This window comes from Cucumis melo, chromosome 7 (genome assembly GCF_025177605.1).
Source record: "Cucumis melo cultivar AY chromosome 7, USDA_Cmelo_AY_1.0, whole genome shotgun sequence".
Lineage (NCBI taxonomy): Eukaryota > Viridiplantae > Streptophyta > Magnoliopsida > Cucurbitales > Cucurbitaceae > Cucumis > Cucumis melo.
Window position 1 is genome coordinate 18,788,127 of NC_066863.1, and position 22,316 is coordinate 18,810,442.

General features: G+C 32.0%; 1 protein-coding gene across 1 annotated transcript; it reads right to left on the reverse strand.

Moving 5' to 3' along the window:
• Positions 1 to 12,434: 12,434 nt before the first annotated feature.
• LOC127150130 (uncharacterized) lies at positions 12,435 to 13,500 on the reverse strand. The gene is made up of 5 exons (XM_051086980.1): positions 13,323 to 13,500; positions 13,153 to 13,257; positions 12,989 to 13,061; positions 12,806 to 12,901; positions 12,435 to 12,724 (listed from the first exon to the last, which is right to left on the reverse strand). Exons 1-5 carry the CDS (start codon positions 13,451 to 13,453, stop codon positions 12,641 to 12,643), a joined length of 489 nt encoding a protein of 162 aa, XP_050942937.1. The 5' UTR covers positions 13,454 to 13,500; the 3' UTR covers positions 12,435 to 12,640.
• Between the last annotated feature and the right edge of the window lie 8,816 nt (positions 13,501 to 22,316).

Here is a 22,316-nt window from a genome sequence, read left to right on the forward strand (position 1 = left end):
TGGTCATGCGACTTAAGTCCATACAGTTTCAAATCTGTGAGTGACACTAAACTTTGAATGTTCGATGAATAGCCTTCTGGTACTTTCAGTTCAGATAGTGGTTTACAAAAACTCAACTTCTCTGCTCGAGATAATGTATAACATGCCGGAGGTAAAAATATCTTTTTCTCCCCTACTTGAGGGGCTAGCTCTGATCTAATGTTCAACTCAACCAAATCTAATCGACTTTTTACTCCATCTTTCGTTTTACCGGAAATATCAAGCAATGTACCAATGAGATTTGCACAGACGTTCTTTTCAATGTGCATCACGTCTAAACAATGCGCACATAAAGAAACTTCCAATATTCTAATTAAAAAAGAATAGATTTTTCTTCCAATAAGTTCCTAAAGAACTTATTTTACTGTTCTTTTCGTTGATAGTTCTCTTACCAAATGAGTATTTGTACTTACTTGTTTGTACGAAAATTTCTTCCCCGCTCAATGGTTCTGGAGCCAATTATAATTCTTGGGCACCATTGAAAACTTTCTTCTGTTTCCTATATGGATGATGACGTGGTAGAAACTTGCGATGCCCAATATATGCCATCTTCCTTCCTTTTGGCAAATAGATGGATGAAGTTTTCTCCCCACAAATTAGACATGCATGATATCCTTTGACTGTACAACCACACAAGTTGCCATACGCAGGAAAATCATTAATGGTCCATAATAAATAGCTTTTAGCCTGAAACATTGATCTTGATATGCATCGTAACATTCCACCCCATCATGCCAAAGTATTTTCAAATCATCAACTAACGGAGCTAAATAAACATCTATTTCATTTCCTGGTTGTTTGGGACCGATATTAGTGCGGTCAACATAAAAAATTTTCGCTTCATACACAACCATGGAGGTAGGTTGTATGTCACTAACATAACTGGCCAACAACTATATCTACTGCTAAGATCTCCATGCGGATTTACCCCATATGTGGAAAGAGCAAGACGTAGATTTCTAGGTTCTGACCCAAACTCTGGCCATAAATGTCTATTTTTTTCCATGATAATGCATCTTTTGGATGTTGTAATAGATCATTCACTTCTCTTTTTTTGGCATGCCACATCAATAATTTTGATGTTTCTTTGCTTCGAAACATTCTTTCAAATCATGGAATTGGGGAGAAATACCACATGACTTTCACTGGAACATTCTTAACCTCCTTATTTGAATTTTTAGGAATCTTCCATCTTGACATACCACAAGAGGGGCATACATTTGCATTAGACAGTTCTTTCCTAAACAAGCAACAATTATTTCTACAGGCATGAATCTTCTCGTACTTCATTCCAAGAGTACACAAAATCTTTTTTGCTTCATAAGTAGAAGTAGGGCGTTCGTTGGGAGTAGGTAAGATGTCACAAATTAATTGTAACAACTCAGTGAAACTCTTATCACTCCATCCAAATTTAGCTTTCAAATTATATAACTTTATCAACATAGATATTTTGGTAAAATTCGTACAATTAGGATATAATGGTTTCTTGGCATCATCTACTAGTTCCTCAAAATTTTCTGACTTGTCATTAAAATAATTATGTGCAGCCTCAAACATTCCAATTGTGTCATCAACATCGTCTTCGTCAATTTCTTCTTTTACACTACTAAATACACTTTCATATATTGTTTCTCTTTATTGGTAGTGATTCACCATGAAAAATCCATTCTTGATAACTCTGATCGATGCCATTAAAAAACAAGTGATCTCTAATTATATTCACATCTAAAATTTCTGCATTCACGCACTTTAAACAAGGACAGGCCATGACGTTCGACATCTTCGAATGTTTCAACCCATTTTTAATAAACATCTCAACCCAATAAGCATACTCAGATGACGTTCTATTCTTTTGCATCCACGACTTATCCATATTATATAAGATGCAATTTAATCTACAAAAACAAATCGAGAAAACATTGAAATTAAGTAAACTTAAACTGAACCCACGTTCCAAAAACTAACAAGTTCTATATAACCCAAACCAAAAGCCTCCATATTATACACTCAAACAACTACAAAACTCACAATTGTATCAACTAATAAGCAAATCTCAAATTAAAACCATCCACAAAGACCAAACACAAGCTCAATTCATAGATTTATTATTATAGGATGTTCATAGATATGATGTTAGAAGTTCATATGTATATGGAGTTCGTCATATGTTTGGAAAAGTCATATGTTGTTGGTGGTAATTTAAAAATTAAAATTTTATTGAATACATTAGCTCCAATTAGCTCCTGTTGTTGGTAATTATTGAATTAAATGCAAGTTCAAATTATTATATATATAGTATGCAAGTTTTGAAAATGTAAATGTCAAAATGAGCCTAGTTGAAATTTGACTATTGAAAAGCAGCAAGTCGATCTAACAAAAGATATAATGTAAAACACGATGTCACAAACTCAATATGTAAGACAAGTAGATAGTCATGGGAGCGAAGAAAAAAATAACAACATAAAGATTGATAATCCAATTTGGTGGTGTAAAATCATAATGAAAATACTTATCTTACAGACTCGCTCTTTAACGTTTTAACTTAGGTTCTTTTAAAGTTTGAGCTTCTTTTCCTTCCATAAAAATGCTTCTTCAAGTTTTGTATGAGATTAATTCAATAAAATATGCTTAGACTCCCTTTACTTTGAGATCCTTTAACATTCACCATATTTAGGCTTCCCTAAATACAATATCAATATCAAACTCCTCCCGAGTTTCAATAACTACCGAACCAAAAGTCTCAACAACAAGGGAAGGATTTTCAAAAACAATATACATGAATGTTGAGGTTTATAAGACAAATCTTAAGCTCAAAACTTTCAATGTATAAAGTTTTCTAATGAGATGGCTAACTCTAAAAATAATAAAGATATTGACTTTCTTTGAAAATATATTTTGGAGAGAATAAATATTATTTGCAAGAGAATAAGATATTGCATGATAAGAAAGAATCTCCAAAATATGCAAATAGCTCATTCATACATAGAAAATATATTTGGTTGAAACTGATTGCTTGTGACAATGTAGGCTCAAATTTTATCTTTAATAAAATCAGTTTTATTTATGAAGTTGTAGCATTGTCCTTCTTAGAAGAAGATTGTTGGATGTATAGAGTTGTTCTTTTAAACAGTAGTGTTTCTCTTCCTCCTTAATTAGGAGTTTTGTTTTACATGATTGTTTTACATGTACTAATTCTTCCCCTTTTAATATAGTATAAGTAATTTAAGTGAAATTTCAAGTTTAGTCCCTCAATTTTAGGGGTTATCTATAGTTTATTATACTTTTGATTTTGTGCCAAATAGGTAACGAACATATTTGACATATTTAAAAATCTAATGGATATGTTATACACAGAATTCTTGAAAAATATGAACATTTTATCTCCAAAAATTTCAACACTATAATCACAGATTCATGCTGCCAGTTCAACAATTTTCGATATCCAAGCCCTCAGCAAACAAGTAGATTACTACCAAAAAAATAAAACACAAAAGAACAAAAGGGAAAATATATATATATACAATACAAGAAATCTGGCCTTTAATGTCGGTTTAAAACCGACATTAAAGGCCTTTAATGTCACTTAGCGACCGACATCTTTGCGAGCGTTATTAAAGGGCTTTAATGTCGGTTAGGCTTCAATGTCGGTTATAAACCGACATTAAAGGCCTTCAATGTCGGTTATAAACCGACATCTTTGAAGGTGTTATTGAAGGCCTTTAATGTCGGTTCATCTTTAATGTCGGTGGATAACCGACATTAAATATGTCTTTAATGTCACTTATGATACATCTTTAATGTCATTTTTCCACCGACATTAAAGTTATCTTTAATGTCGTTTTTCAAATTTATTTTTATTAAATCCTTGTATTATTGTCCATTTTGTATGACACCAACTAGTTAAAAATGAATTCTTTTACTTGTACATATACAAAATGAAATTTTAATAATGTGTACATTTATATAAAATCATCCCACTTATGTGAAGAAAATATATTCAAATGCTACTGTTCATGTCTCATACATAAAAAGTCAAGTAACAAAAAATGATCTTTACATATTGCCCTGCACAAAATACAACTCAAAAGATTTATAATACCCTACACAAAAATGCTATTTCTATGGTTAAGTATTCTCACAAAAGATAGTCACTCATATATCATTCAATAATCCAACACGATGATCAACCTTGTACAATTCTTGGTCTTTGTACAATTACTTTTTCATCAACCTACAAAAAAATTATGAACAAAAACTAAATGAATAATTAAGTTTCAACTTTTAACATCCAAAAGTTTAAAAGGATGGCATATCATTCATTTCCATTCACAATAATACATTCAACTTTAACATCCAAAACAGAACTTAAGCAATATTGGCATATCATTCATTTCCATTCACAGCAATATAGGCATATCATTCATTTCCATTCATTGTATATCATTCATTTACATTTCCATTCACTTTGCTTCAAGTTATAGGCTATAAAGTTACTACTGAAGTTCATGAAATTTATACAAATTAAATTTTCCTAAAACTCGACAGGAACTCACATTTGACATGCCTAAATCAGTTGTTGAACTTACAAAACAGATCTTAAAGCCACTGAGTTGTTGAACTTTAAATATTTCTTTTCCCACAACCCCCCCTTCTTTTCCACATCTTTAGAGGTCTCTAAGCTAGTATGCTCTTGACGAATAAAAATTTGACATTTATTTGATACTTCAAAGTTCAAGAATATAAACATAAAACTGGTCATATTTAAAAAGGTGCATCAAGAAAAAATTAGAACTATGGAGGAAAATGATCTCTTCTTAAACTCAAACTAAGAAAAAACGGTCTATGGAGTTTTCTTTTTTGTTTCATTTACTAGGCAGAATCCATCTCAAGAAATCACATCTAAACAAACGGTGCATCAACAATTCATCTAAACCAAACAAACCTTACCAGTAAGATAATTTCAAGTATTTTCTACCATTTCAAGAAATCACATATTTCTGTTTCATTCACTGGGCAGAACCCATCTCATATACATGAAATTTGAACATTCATATACCTCGCCAAAATGGGACAGATTTTAGAACATTCATATACATGAAAATAACAAAACTCATACAATTAGATCAAAGAAAAATGAGAACACTTAGATCATACATGCGCTAACCTTGCCTGATCCTTGTTGGGATGCAGTTCTAGCAGGAGAGTAAATAAGAACCTGATATAATTACATAAAAGGAAGACAAATGAATCTAGAGGGTCAATATAGAAAACGAATAACATGACAGGAAAATATGAACCAATGGTTACTGTATTAGAATTACAAGATTAAACGTCAACTCACTTCTCCACTTCTTTTCAACTTTTCTACAGTTTAATCAAACCAACAAAGAAACAAAAGAAATTAAAATAAAAAATAAAAAAGTAGCTATTTTGATCAACATACCAGTTTATTTCCACAAAAATAGACAAGAATCATCGCTAAAACTAAAATACATTTAAAACAAACACAAACACAATTCTTCTGAAGATTGATCACAAAGATTTAATTCATATTCATAAAATCAAATCCAGAAGAACCAATCTCAATACAAGATACTGTAAAACAAAAGATGATGATGAAGAAAAAAAGATAGAGTAATCTCCAATACATGGAGAAGACTACCCAGTATACAACCTTTTCTTCCAGAGTCAATTTACTTGTGAAGTTCAAGAACTTTAGCCCAAGATGTTCAAGAACTTTAGCCCAAACTGAAGGACTCACCTCCTAAGTATTTGGATTTAGACAATCTTTTCTTATAAATGTCAAAAACTTTGCCTAATTCAGTTTCACTTTGCTCAACCACTGCAAGATCGACATCACCCCACCCAAAAACTGGTTTTAAGCAAAGCTTGAACACTAATTTCATGACTACTGGGTCAAACTGGGTCAAGTAAATAATTATGACTATGTACAGAGAAATTTGAGTCAAAGAAAGGATGATGACCAATTCATTAATTTTCACACTACTTTTCTTTTAGAGAGAAATGCATTAAAAAAAAGTTTGAAGTTAAAATTGTTAATGAAAGTTAATCTCATTAATTTAATTTTCACCCTACTAAGAAATGAAAAAAGGAACAAAAAATTGATACTCAACTACGATCATTCAATGAGGAAAAGAAAGCATGATTAAAAACTATCTCCAACCTACAATCAACAAACAAACCATGACACTGGATATTAAGCTCTGGGTCTAAAAACTTGAAGTATTGGGTACTTCTATGTGTTCAAAGCCGTTAGTCCAATTAGTATGCATTTCTCAGTGCAATCATACCAAGATTACCACTGTACCAGCAGGCTAATTCATTTGCTTCTGTCTCAGAGTTCACAAAATGTACAACCTTTATAACAAAGTGAAAAAAGTAGAAGTTTAAAGCAATATAGAATTAGGATATTACTTAATCAACTCCTCCCTGAAAAAAAAAAAAGAAAAGAAAAGAAGAGAAAACCCACCTCAAATCCTCCTTGAAAGAAACCCAAAGAACCAAAAGGAATTGTCTTTCATAGCAGACATGAATCAACTTTTAACTTCAATAACATAATCACTAGTTTCGTCAACAATAGCAAAACCAAAACTAAATCCAAGAAAAAAATCAATCAACCCAAAACCAAAAAAAGAGAAAAAGAATCCCTAAAAAAGCAAACTGAGGGACCAAAACTAAATACGATATTTGAAATCAAAATTCAGCAACAAAAAAAATAATTTTTGAAGTCTGTCAGATTCCAAACTTCCATCTTTTGAACAACATACATTCACAAAAATAATATTAAAAAACAAAACAAAACACTCACGCAATGCATAAGAAAAAGAGACTTTTAAGAGACACTTCATCAAACACCTTATGAGCATAAACTAATAACTCAAGTATGCATCTTCTTCATCTTTCCACACACATCACAAGTTGAAATCTAAATTCCACAAGCAACAAAAAAAAGTTTTTGAAGTATGTCAGACAACCTTGCAAATCCCAGCAGAATATACCTACCAAGAACGATCCTCTACAGCCGCAGACTATGGGTTTATGAACCTAATCACGCTATAGTCAGAAGGGAGAAACTCAAAGAACAGTGAGAGAAACTTGATTGGATTTGAATGATTTGTTCAAAGGTCGAAGATAAAAGAGTGAGAAATGTGGGAATAAGATCTGAGAGGGAAACAAAGCACAAAAAAACTTACCACTTTGATGTCAAGAAGAATCGTGAAGACTTGCGAATAGAACAAGCTAAATACCACTTTGATAACTGCACAGATTGGTAGAGGAAAATACACAGTTGTGATGGTCGGCGATGGAAGTACACGGTTGCGATGGTCGACGATGAAAGGAGTTAAAGCTGACGAGGAAGATGAGAGAAATGAGAGAGAGAAGGGAGATGGAACTTTGCGACGGTGGAGATTGAAGAAAGGGAAGAAGAGGAGATGAAAGATGGACGAGGATTAGATGCAAGAAGGGGAGACGAGAGGGATAAAGGGAAGGGATGGAGGCAGCTGCTAATGGGTTAAAGGAAAAAGCATTAAAACCCTAGTGTAAAAGGGAAATATTAATTAAATAAAAATAAAAATAAAATAAAAAGTAGCTTTAATGTCGGTTTTAAACCGACATTAATCCTTCCTCTTTGATGTCGGTTTTAAACCGACATTAAACATCCGCATTTTGAAAACCGACATTAAACATTCATTTTCATTTTTTTCAACCGACACCAAAGGTCATATTTCTTCTAGTGATATAAACATCATAACCAGAGTAGAGAAAAGGAAATTGGTGTTCAGGCAGTCCAAGATGCAAATTCGAAAGCCAAACTTCAATCAAAATCTGGATATGAATAGTTCACAAAATTATAAAAAAACAAATCAATCACCCGCAACATTCCACTGAACGGAACGGAAAAACAGAAACTCAGAGGAAGGAAACCCAATGAAAATCGAAAATCAAAATCGAAGATGAAGAATGGAAAATGTAAAATACGAATTTACCTCTACAGAAAGTGGATGAGCATGCCTTTGGATGAATATGAGAAGGATTCAGAAAAAGAAAAAAAGATGAGAAAAACAATGAGAAGGCCGTGATCTTCCCCAATAATTTTCTCTCCGCCAAACCAACGCCAAGGATGCCGATTGACTTTTGAAGGAGAGAGGTTGAAGAAGGTTTCCAAAACCAACACCAAGGATGCCGATTGACTTTTGAAGGAGAGAGGTTGAAGAAGGTTTCCAAAACCAACGCCAAGGATGCCAATTGACTTTTGAAGAAGAGAGGTTGAAGAAGGTTTCCAAAACCAACGCCAAAGAAGAATAGTGGCGACAAGCTCAATGGTGGCAGCGATTGTTATTCGGAGACGGAACGGGCATCGGAGAAGAAAAAGTCGCCGGAGAAGAAATGAACAGATTCATTTGAAGAAGAAAAGGGATTGCGCGAGTAGGAGAGGGTCGAAAGAGTAAAGTAAGAGAGACTGTTATTTTTTCACAAAATAAAATTATTAAAAAAAATTAAATGGACCTTTAATGTTGGTTTAAAACGACATTAAAGCGTGTTACTTTTTTAGAAAATAAAATTATTAAAATTTAAATTTAAATGGACCTTTAATGTCGATTTTCCAAATGGCGGACCTTTAATGTCGGTTTAAAACCGACATTAAAGCTTAATCTTTAATGTCGGTGGAAAACTGACATTAAACATCTGCCTTTTCAAAACTGATATTAATGTTCATTTTTCATTTTTCCCCACCGACATTAAAGCCTATATTTCTTCTAGTGAGAGCACTTAGGATTCAAAACTTCAAGACTCACAAATAAGGTCGATTAGTAGCTTCAAGATCTAAAAGAAAATTAAAAACACAAAAAAATGGGGGGTTTGTGGATGTAATTTTTGAACTATAGTAAAGAACGAGTATTAAGGAATGATTAGTGACAACAAGTAATTCAAGTAAAGTTTTTCTTTCAAGTTTAGTAGAGGGACTTTTTCTTGGGTAATTACCATGTTTCTTATCATTGAAAAAGAAAGAAGATTAATTAATCTTTTCTTAAATTTACAATAATGGAATTTTTACAAAAAGAAAGTAACCAAATCTCTATTAAAACATGACTAATCTTAGCGACCAAAGCATGTTCAAACCGAGACAAAATTTATCCTATTCAAGATTTGCTAAGGAGGGGATAGCCACTACCCTTAGCCAAATTAATGCCCATTTCAAACTTGTTATGCAAGAATCAATAAGTAGAAAATTAAGACAATCTCAACAATTAATTCAACATAAAAAACCATTGCAAATCAAAATTTAAGTTCAGCACTTTAAGAGTTTGTAAAGAAATTTCAATGAAAAATTGATGGGAAAAACTTAGTTGTTTTATTAAAAATTTCAAAAGAAATTGCAAAGGGAAACAAGCAATCAAATAAAAATTTGAAAAGATATAGAAAGGAATTTAATTCTTGAAAACATGGTAATTTAACCCAAGAAAAAGTCTCCAAAGATTACCTTAGCCCATGAAGATTGATGAAATTCTTGAAAAAATGTTGAGGAAAGAATCCATTTATTTAACAAAAGTAATCTTTATTGATAGAGTTTCAAGAATTTGCTACAAGAATTGAATGAGAAAAAGAGTTTTTTTTTTTTTTACTTGGAATTTCTTATCTCTCTCCCAAAAAATATGAGGGATTTTATAGAAGGGAAAATGGGAGAAAAAAGTGGAATTAGTTTTAAAAACTGCCATTTTGCACTTAATTTTGGGGAAAATGATGAATTGGGTTACGAATGGGTTGGATCGGGTCTTGGGTTGGCCCAATTGAAAAGAAAAAAGTGGAATTAGTTTTAAAAAACTGCCATTTTGCACTTAATTTTGGGGAAAATGATGAATTGGGTTACGAACGGGTTTGGATGGGGTCTTGGGTTGGCCCAATTGAAAAGAAAAAGTTTTAAGAAAAGAATTGCAGCTGTTGAGATTCGAACTCACGACGGGGGAGAGGCGTACGCGGTCAAGGGAGCGACACGTGGTGGGCGCGTGGGTCGCGAAGCGGTTCGCGGATCGGGTTGTCGGGTCAGATTTCGGGTCACGCGGAAAATGAAAGGAAAAATAGAGGCGCGCCTGGGGTTCGAATCGCGGCGGACGCGTGGTGTGATCTGGTGATGCCACGTGGCACGATCTGGTTTGTCCAATTTGCCGGTTTTGCCCTTGAACTTGTTTTTTACCGTTCTTCTTCGTTATAACTCTGATTTAAGTAATTTCAGTGGCATTGGACTCGTATCGGGGTGAAGTTTCATATTTTATATAAAAATGACATTTTAGTGAGTAAATGGATAAAGATTGGGAAAAATTAGTCTAATAATGCTAGGCCTAAAATAGCCCTAACAAAAAGCGAGAGACTACATGCATGTATATGGAGCCAAAGATTTGATCCTTACAGGATACACTAACTCTGATTTTCAAATCGATAAGGCTTCTAAAAAATCCACGTCGAGATCGATGACTATCATGAACGGGAGAGCTGTGGTATGACGTAGCATCAAGCAAGGATGCATTGCAGACTCTGCTATGGATGTTGAGTACTTCGCTGCTTGCGAAGCAGCAAAAAAAGCAGTTTGGTTTAGAAAGTTTCTACATGATTTGAAAGTTGTTCCATACACGAACGTGCTCATCACTTTATATTGTGAATTCTAAAGATCCTCGCAGCCACAAACAAGGAAAACACATAAAGAGGAGGTATCACCTGATATGGGAGATTGTGCAACGAGAGAATGTGATCGTTACCAAGATCGCTTCGGAGCATAACATTAGTGATCCATTTACGAAGACTCTCATGTCTAAAGTGTTCGAGGCTCATCTAGAAAGTCTAGGTCTACGATATATGTACATTAGGTAATCTAGTATAATGGATATGAGGATGCCCTAGTTTATTGTATTTGTATATATACGTTTTATGTAATGTACTTGTACATTTTTCCATTTCAAATGTTTGAAGATTACTTTATTATATACATCCTATTAAAGACTAAAGTTTTAGTCCAAGTGGGTGTTTGTTCGGTTTTATATCCTAAAACTCGTAGATAGTAAATATAATTCATTGATCGTTATTAATAAAGTGTTATTATTACAATTTCAATAAATGTTATTGATTATATTATTAGTTTTGTCTCTATAACCTAAATCCAATAAACTAGCATTCTAAGTTGTTTGATGACTCTTGAACAGTATGTAGAGTAATATTTAAGATCACCTTAAAGGGTCTCTAGTATAGGGTTAAGGCTGGGTACCTTATCCTGATAACACTATGGATACAACTCATTTTGTATTTAATAGAAACACAATGATCCAACACATTCCTGTAGGTGACATGCAACTGAAGGTATCCTATGCAATGGGTTTCCATAAGATTGAACCACAAAATAGTAACCACTAGATGTAACCCTATTAAATAGTTAGGTTTCTATTTCATTACGATGACCTAGATAACTTAGTCTTTATTATGAACTCCTGTTAACGAGAGATTATCCTTTGATTTGTATGGGTGAGAATGGCCAGATTACCAACTCAATATGTTTATCATTATGGGGACATGACACTACTACAAAAACTGACTCTCTTGACGGTTTTAAACTGTCAAGAATGAGTATTCTTGACGTTTTCAAAACCGTCGTTGAATCCAGTGTCAAGAAAGGCCATTTTCTTGACGGTTGTAAAAAGTGTCAAGAATTGATATCGTTGACACTTTTTAACCGTCAAGTATTCAATTTTTCATGACAGTTGAGAGCCGTCAAGAGAATACGTTTTTATGACTGTTTTAAACCGTCAAGAATGAGATGATGAAGCCCGAAAACCGTCAAGAATACGATTATTCATGACATTTCAAAACCGTCAAGAGTAAATTTTTCATGACATTTTAAAACCGTCAAGTATTCAATTTTCATGACATTTACAAACCGTCAAGAGTTCATTTTTCATGACATTTAATAACCGTCAAGAGTACTCTTTGCCATGACATTTGGAACCGTCAAGAGTGCTTTTTAATGACATTTTAGAACCGTCGAGAATTTTGTTATTTATGACATTTGCAAGCCATCAAGAAATATATTGTTAATGACATTTGAAAACCGTCAAGCAACTTTTCATTTTTTTAATTGTAATTTATTTTATATTATTCTTCCTGTATTATGCTCCCATTGGTCCAAAAATTCAACTACATATAAACAACAAATATACATCAAATGGCAACTAAACATCATCCATTCAATATCATTTCCAAAACTTTGCATCATATTCATATATCATTTACAAAACCAATATATATATATATATATATAAACAATTTCAACAGATTTCCAAGAATTAAACTAAACATCATCTATTTAACTAACCTAGCCCAAAAGTATATCATCCCCAATCCATAAACTTTCATAATGGCAACCCCCTACATATATGAACAGTTCACCTATCAACAATTCACCTAAACTCTAATCCTCTACAAAGTCTCAAAAGTATATCAATTAACCTCTACCCTCCATATGAACATTTCAAAAAATCAGCCACAAAAAATAAAGTTAATTTCCTTTTGCAGAGATGACGTCATAAGTCCTAGATCACATGTACGAACCCAAAAACTCTACCAACTCAACCCGCACCTCATCTAACTCGGCTTGTGAGTATGATTTTCGTGTATCAATCTGTAGACATGCAAAATAAATGAATTAGTATTCATGAAAATTATTATACGTACAAAAGAAATAGTTTGATATATAACATACCGAATCCGAGATGACAATGCTTCCCCTATTTACAATTTCTCTCATATACTTCATGACATAGTATCCACACGTAGTGCTCCCGACTTGTAGTGGACACTATAAAAACAATAAATTAGAATAACGGACTAGTCTTAATTGCTAGTTATCTACAAAATACAATTGAATTTAAATATTTATACTTGCCTTTACTGTTCGCCATAAAGTTTGTTTCCTGCTTTTATTAATGTTCTTTTGCGAGTGAAATATTGCTATTGCTCTGTTTTGCCAAGATAAGATTGCACATATCTTAGAATATTGTACATGCATTAGAATTAAGAGCACTACATGATATAAAAGATTAAACTTACGTGTCGGTTACATATCTTGTAGTTGCTTTTGATGTTGTCCTTAGCGAGTCAAGGTAAAACACTGTATCCTCATACGCATTTATAGCAAGCAGTGCCCAATGACCCCTAATTATACAAAAATGTAAGTACTATTTTATTGTAAATGCAACCAATACCCTAACTAAACTTACCCGGGATTAAAAGGAGCAAGAACTACTTGGTCGGGTTTGGACACCATCAATCTACTACACAAGTTTCGAATTCGAGATTCTTGTGTGTTTCCAGAAGAGATCAGGGACGGATCTACAAAGACATACTGCATATTTTCTTTCGAACCACTAACAGACGAATACAAGTACCTACAAAATATATAAATAAGGTTCATATCTGTTTTTTGTTTACCTCCTTTGTGATATAAATAAGTTGTAAAACTATGGCTTTCAAACCATCTATCTCAGTTTATATATTATTTATTTGATTCCACACATTATGGTCTTTAAGGATTGTATCTCAATTCCTTATTTGTCCTCTTGAATTTTCAAAAAAGATGCACTTCATGATAAGTTCTCATGTATTAACTTTTAGGAAAATAAACGGAGTTACTTTAGGAAAATAAACGGAGTTACTTTAGGAAAATAAAAACTTTCATATGCACCATTAACGACCTAATTGACAAACAAGTCACCGTTTTTACTTCATCGTTAAATCCTTTATATACAACAAATTATATAAAATGTATTTATAATACTTTTCTTACCATTCAAATAAACGTAAACTTTGTTTCTACCCAAATTCTCTCATGTATATAAAAGTCATAGAAAAATCTCACAGATTAAATACCTTTTTTTTTTTTTTTTTTTATAGTAACCTTATTTCAACCATTCAATTGGTGAGCAAGCCATGTGGGTGCCCTTGAGATTAAAAAGCAAAAAACTAACTTAAACAAATAAACCTAAATTTAGGAATTTAGAAAAGTCAAAATCCAACAATTAGGTTATAAAACACAAAAAATAGTAAAATGATCAGTTAGGGCTACAAACATGGCCAGCCCAGCCCAAACACTTCAACAACCTTAATCTTCACAAATCCTCCATTCCCTCGTCCATTTATAAATCTCCCCATCCTTCTCATCTTCATCAGTAAAAAGAAGGCAGAGTAAAACAAATAAAAAAAAAAAACCATATTCATTCGTCATCATCTTTATTATTATTATCATCCCAATTATTTTCTTTTAACTACTTTCAACTATACTCAAATTTTAAATTATTGTTGTTTAACCACTTTTAACTAGTTTCAAACCCAACTTTAGAGTATGAGAGGTAGAACTTGCATTTACTTTTTTCTTTTTTCCTTTTTTCTTTTTATAAAACTTCAGCATTTTTGGACCATGGCCCATTCTTGTATCTATACTTTGTGGAAAGGTTTATTTGAGTTTAGAGAATTTGGACCAACTCAAAAATTTTCAATTGGTTGGATTGGTTATTATAAGATTCAAGAAATGTGGTCTCCAACATAATGCTTAGATTTTTGGCTTGTGTTAGATTATATAAAACTCCAAAAGAAGACACGGTTTATTTCTTTCACCTTTAATTCAAATTCTCCATTTTCATTTTTATGTTTTGGTTTTTCTATAAACAACCTTTTTCTTTCAACCAAAAAAAGAGAAATCACAGCATTCATTCCCTTTTCTTTGTTATTCTGTTTATATTATCTCAATTCATCCATATCATTTTTCTTCTTCTCTCTTTCAAATCCTTCCAAAACTGTGATAAAATGACAAAATGAGTATGATAAAATGAACTATGAACTCAAAATCAAAACTCAGAAATCAAAACTATGATAAAATGACTTCAATTTTGAACTCATAAATCAAAACCATGGCAGCAAAGTCACTTCAATTTTGAACTCAAACTCAGAAATCAAAACTATGATAAAATGACTTCAATTTTGAACTCAGAAATCAGAACCATGGCAGCAAAGTAACTTCAATTTTGAACTCAAACTCAGAAATCAAAACTATGATAAAATGACTTACGGCTGGGTAGTCGTCGATGAATGAGGTGATGCGGCGGTTGTCGTCGGAAGAGACGCGACGGTTGTAGTCGAAGCTGCTGTCGTCGAATCGGAAGAGACGCGGAGGTGATACGGCGGTGGTCGTCGTCGTCGTCGAAGGTTTCGTCGTCGAAGGTTTCGTCGTCGTCGAAGAGACGCGGAGGTGATACGAAGGTGAATGGCGCGAGGCGGTGGCCTTTCGCGATGAGGAAGAAGAAGAATGAAAGCCACGCGAAGCCTCTAGGGTTTTTTTTAGATAAATAAATTTAATAATAATAATAAAATTTAAAAATTTTAAAAAATAATATAAAATAATAATAAAATAATAATATATTTTTAAAAAAATAGGTTTTTTTTAAAAACATTCTTGACGTTTTTAAAACGTCAAGAAACATCAATAAATTTGAAAATGAAATTTTTTGACGTTTTAAAACGTCAAGAATTTAACGACATTTCTTGACAGTTTTAAAACGTCAAGGATAAATATATACATTTGACGTTTTAAAAAAACGTCAAGAATATCAAACTCATGATAATTCTTGACGTTTTAAAAATGTCAAAAATGTAAAATAAACAACTTGACGGTTCCAAAACGTCAAGGAAACATTGCATATTACTTGACGTTTCAAAACCGTCAAGAATTCTGTAAATTGCCTCCCCTCCGCCTTTTAATCAAAATTCTTGACGGTTTTTTCATTAAACCGCCCCTTTCTTGACGGTTTTTCAAGAAACCGTCAAGAAAAGAAAAAATCAACCGTCAAGAAAGGGTCTTTTTCTAGTAGTGTGACCGAGTGGGGAGCTAGGAATATAATCACAAAAGATGAAAATTCTCTCATTCCCAACTTTAGGGTAAGTAAATGAGTGTTCCCATAAATGGTATCTACAGGACTTGACCAAAGGGTCAGACTCTCATTATGGCACGAGAGGAATTTCTATTTAGTTGTTGGACCATAAATCGTTTGTTCCTTAGAGGAGCAATAGTATTTAAGAGCTAGAAGTAACCAGGGGTAAAACGATAATTTGGCCCAGTTGGGGTTATGAACACTTGTGAAGGACTAACTTGCTGATATTGGTCTATATGTGTGGGCATAGAAATATATCTACAGTGAGAAGAGTTCAGCTATGAATCTTTAGTGGAGTGTACACACAGTTAATGAATATTGATTAATATGGTTAATGAGTTTAACAAATTAATCTTATATCATTATAACGTCTGATCTGTAGGTCCATTAGGTCTCATTCTTTGCTCGTAAAGGGTAATGAGATTTAATTGTATTGGTTGTAATTTGAAATGTTCAAATTTACTTTGAGAATTAATATAATGTATGTTGATAAATTTTATGCTTCGAGTTACTTCAATTGGGTTTTGATTCTCGTTGTTTTTCTGTACTTACTTGTTTGAGACTAAGGTTTAGATTATATTTCTATTTCCACTGAATTAACAACTATGCCCATCTATTTTTCACTTTTCTTTCCGTAGATATAATTCCTTATGTTGAAACTGGTAACTATATGGCGTACGATAACGAAAAGGGTGGGGTTATCGAGTGTTTAAGACAGGATGGTATTGTTGATCTTGATTCCGAGTTTCTCTCGCTTTCAGAATGGGTATGTGCGAAATCTTTGTACTATTGTAGGTGTTTGATCTTTTGGATGTGAAGCCTTATGAATTTGTGCAGTATGGATTGTGTTGCCTAGAAATCTTGGTTGATCATGGTGATGTTTGTGCTAAAAAAGCTCGTCAGAAGATAAGGATCATGGTATTTTGATATTCACACTAACCCCACATAAAAAGATTGTTTCTATTGCTTTCCATATTTGTTATCCAATCGAACTATTTCGTATTGGAAAATTGATAAAGAAAACTTGAATTGGTGGAGCAGGTTGCAGGAGGTGATGGTACTGTTGGTTGGGCAATGGGAAGTCTAACAGAACTTTACAAACAAGATCACAACCCTGTTCTTCCTGTTGGGATTATTCCTCATGGTACTGGGAATGGTCTTGCCAAAAGTTTTGATTGGGTACGTTTTTGTAGTTTGAACTCAAAATTTTATAGAAGGGCATCAATTTTTCCTTTTCTACTCGAATTAAGAATTGTTGCTTTTTTTTTTTTTTTTAAGCAAGGAGGTTCATTTCCATGGTGGCATTCCCTAAGTTGCTAGAGAAATATCCTATTGGCTTTTGCTGCTTGTGCTATAAGTTTTCTTCTTATCAGTTTCTTTTCTTATTAACCCCATAAGTGTATGAATAAAGGCATATAGCTGTTTTTTACTGATATGTTTGTACTGTGTATCTATGTTGCTGAAGAGCCGTGGTGGAGAGTTTGAGAATGTAGGGTTTGGTGTTGTGATGCGGAGGGGGTTTAGCTATACTTAACATGCCCATTTTCTGACTTATTTCAAAAGATTTTCTCCATGGTACTTTGCTTTTAACCTCTTTTTCTTACTTATCAATTGAATTGGAAGTTCTAAAGTAATTTGATTCTTCACATATCTTTGAACATGAGACCAGCCGTCATTCCTCAGATATTAAGGTTTTTAGTTTATTATTAGTTATTGTTTTATTCAATTCTCTGAAATTTTATAGAAAGGCATCAACTTTTCATTTTCTACTCGAATTAAGAATCTTCTCTATCTTCTCTGTTTTCTTTTGTGCGAGAATTTTCCAATCTCTTTTTTCCTCTTTTTAGAATGACATCGCACTGAGCATATTATTAACTTCAATATTTTTGGTTTCATATCAGATTGATACAATGACCTCATATAGTCAACTCGAGTTGGATGAAGTACAAATGGAGCTTGTTGATTTTTTGGGTGACCACATGTGATTAATTCTGGTAGCTAAGTTCTTTTGGGTTAGATAGACAAATTTTGTTGATAGTGGATATAAGTGAACTAGTTTTGTTGTTATTTTGTTGATACTGAATATAGGTGAACTAGTTTTGTTGATATGTTGTTGATAGTGGATATAGGTGAACTAGTTTTGATATGGTACACCTTTAGGCTACACATATATTTCGTTTATATCGACATTTGATGGAAAGTTTAGGCTATTGTTAGAAGTTTGGGCTGCAGATATATATGATGTAATTAAGTATGTAATCACCAACTTATATATGGTTCATTGATATATATATATATATATATATATATATATATGCAATTTCTTTGAAGGAAAGTTTGAGTTGATTTCAATTGTTCAATTAATGTGTATTTTAATATTGTTGGACTTCAAAACAGGTGAAGTATAAAATATATGAATATTTTAAAATATATAATTTTTTATTTGAAAATGTCAACAAACCTTATATAGTTGATACCCATAAACTGTCAAGTATAATTTCACTTGACGTGTAAAAACTATAAAAAAATAAAACCCATTTATTCTTGACACCAGATTAGTTTACGCATAAAAACTGTCAAGTATAATTATATACTTGACGCTTTTTAAGTCAAGTATAATTATACTTGACAATTAAAAACTGTCAAATAAACCTCTCTTATTTTTTACTCTGGATTACTTGACACATTGTAAAGTGTCGAGTAAACCAATACTTCACAGGTAAAAAGCGTAAGTAAACACAATTTTGGAGTAGTGGTTTTAATTAAACTTTATTATATATACTTAATTTTGGATATAGTTCAAAATTAATTTATTAGAGAATAAAATATTTGAAAAAGTTCAAATATTAATTTAATGTGAATTAGATTCATATTAAAACTAGAGGGTATAATTTAATGTGTATATGATATACATTAAAACTATAGTTTATGAGAGAAATTTATATTTGAATCTGATTCAAATTTAGAGTAAATTAAATATAAGATATTTAATTCAGAAATTAATAGCTTAGTTTACGTTAATGTTCATAAATGTAACAAAACACCAAACTATTTACGGTCCGTGTAACAAAGCCCATGAAGTTAGTCATTTTTTAAATATTTCAGGTTTAGCCTTCCGTCTTTCTTCTCCTCCTCGCTACGATTTCTTTCATCGTCTTTCATCGTCTTTCTTGTTTTCCTCGTCTTTTTTCCGTTGCGATTTCATTCCGCTGTCTTTCTTCTTTTCCTATTCTTTTTTACGTCATTTAATCTTTTTATCGTCTTTCTTCTTTTCTTCTTCTTTTTTTCCGCTACGATTTCTTTTCATCATCTTTCTTATTTTCCTCTTTTTTCACTGCGATTTCTTTCCATCGTCTTTCTTCTTTTCCTCTTCTTTTTTTACGTCATTTAAATTTGGCTTTAAATTTGGGTAACCAACTTTAAATGATCGTTACAAAAATAGCAAAATCTAAAAGATCGTGTATAAAGAATCTTGAAAAAAACCATTTAGATTGAAGTAGCTAAATATAAACGATCATGTAAAAAAACCAAAACATCGTGCAGAAGAATAAATCATCGTGTAAACAAATCTAAATGATCGTGTACCAAAAGAATTAAAAAAATTGTTTAGCCAAACTAAACGATTGTGCACTAAAGAATCTTGAAAAAATAAACGATGATGTAAACAAGTCTAAACAATCATGTAAAAAAAACTATCATGTACCAAAAGAATTAAAAAATCGTTTAGCCAAATCTAAACGACCGTGTACCAAATTTTGAAAAACAAATCGTTTAGATTTGGGTCCAAATCTAAATGATCATATAACCAAATTTAAATGTAACCAAATTAAACGATCACGTAACAAAATTAAACGATATAATTGAAAAAAATAAATTGGAGTCAAATCTAAACGACCATTTCTAAACGATCATGTACCAAACAATAGCCAAATCTAAACGACCGTGTACCAAATATATTATGCGTGCGTTGTTGAGAGCGTGGTTGATGGAGCATTTTTGGTATTTTTCACAGTGGGTCTATGATCTTTTTCCATTTTCTAAATTGTTATATACAGTGTAAATATTTTGCCGTTTTGTTATACTTTTTAAAAGACTCTTTTAGTTTAGTTTGATTTAATTAAATTAACACTCTAGGTTATGCAAGAGATATTCATTTAAATATAATGTAAATGAAATATTAATTAAATATGATTTAGTTAATTGTTAATTTAATGATGGATATGATACATGCGCAATGAATAAAAGGATCGAGATTTTACCCTAGATGCATCATACTATTTAGAGATTAACATGCATTAAACACAACCCTAATTACACTATAATAGGGTTAAAAGAAATATACCTTTGTGGCTTCCAAAAACTCGAAATCTCCTTAATTTCGAAATTGAACTAGACCACCACTAGAGTTGACCTGCTATACTCCGAACTTAGAATGGGTTATTGGATCCGTTCAATGAAGAAAATTTGAGAAAGAGGTGGAATTTGGAGGGAGAGATAGGGTTGAGAACTTTGGAAGAGAGATTATTTTGAAATAATCTTGTGAAAACAAAATTAACAAAATGGCAAATGTCTTCCAAACTTTTTTAAAAAAAAAGAAAAAAAAACCTCTTTAAATAGACTAATTACATGCAATTTTGCATGTAGTTAGTTTATTAAATCTCAATATCGAATAATCCACTATCCATTAGTGGAACATAGTGGGCTAGGTGTCTATATCTAATGTAGCCACTTATCCCACTAAGCGTTAGTGGGATTATCCAACAAAATATTTGATTTTTCCACTAACTTAATCGGAGGGCATTTTGGTTATTTTACCATTAAAATCAAAATCAAAATTTGACTTTTTCAATTCAAAAGTCAATTTGTTGACTTTTTACCACTTTGTCCATCTTGACTAATTTTGACCTCCCGAGCATGAATCCGCATTCATTTTTTTGGAATCCAAATCACATTTGAATATAAAGTCAATCAAAGTTTGACTTTTCAAATAGCAAGGTCAACATTTTGACTATTTACAACTTTGACCATTCTCATCCATTCCAAGTTTCCGAATATGAATCCATGTTCATATTTTCAATATTTAAATCATATTTAAACATAAAGCTCTAACTAAAACTGATAACCGACGGCTATATCACATATATTCTTCAGTTTCTCTCTCTTCACCTAATTCGAACAATTTGCACTCCCCTCACTGTAGATATATTTCTGTCATTTGGTATAACCATGATTAGTAAGTTAATCCTTCACAAGTTGTTCGTAATCTCGACTGGGTTAAAATATTATTTTAATATGTTCCGAGCTATAGAACAAATATGATGCTCCAAATGCTTTTTATAACATGAGAAAAACGCTATAAAAATGTTTTTATAGCATTTTGTATTGCGTCAAAAAATCGCTGTAAACTTTCAATAGCGTTTTCAATAACATAGGAAAAACGCTATAAAAGACATTGTATAGCGTTCTGTTTTGCGTTAGAAAGCGCTATAAGAATGTTTCAATAGCATTTTTAATGACATTTAAAAAATGCTATAAAAGATTTTTTGTAGCGCTTTTTGTTACATTTGAAAAGCGTTATTAAAATCATTCAATAGTTGTTTGAAAAAATGTTATAAAAAAATTTTTGTTGCATTTTATGAATGCTATCGTTGTAATCATATTGATATTTACATATGAAGTCGTAATTTGCCATACTATAAAGGTCTAATTCATATTCATCCAAATCTACAATTATAATTATAACTAAAATATTCAAATTTATAACATACAAAAAAAAAAAAAAAGCATTATATTCATTCAAAGGTTACGTTTGAAACAAACATCAACACTAAGTTTCAAAGTCCTTAACTATTAGAACAAGTAAATTCTTAAGTTAGTTAAAATGACTTCATATCATCAACATTAAGTTCCAAAGTCCCAAAAATTTGATAGGATAAAAGAAGATGTTCAAATTGTAGCAATGGTTAAATTATTCAACATATATGTATTGCTCTAATGTTTTCTCCACACATCAATCATCTAACAAAAAAATAAAAAGACATATCATTATCTAACTCTAACAATAATTTAGTTAAAGAACTAAATAAATACATAATTCACAAAGTAAATAAATTTTTTTACATAGTTTGACTTTATCCATTGGCCATGCTACAGTAGTGCCTAGAGCATCATCAATAACAATAATGTCAGAGGTAGGCCTCCATAAGAAGGAAATTGGTATTTTCACTGTATCAACCCACACATGAACTGTGTTGATGCCTAAAGGTACATGGTGGACAAGAATAGATGGAT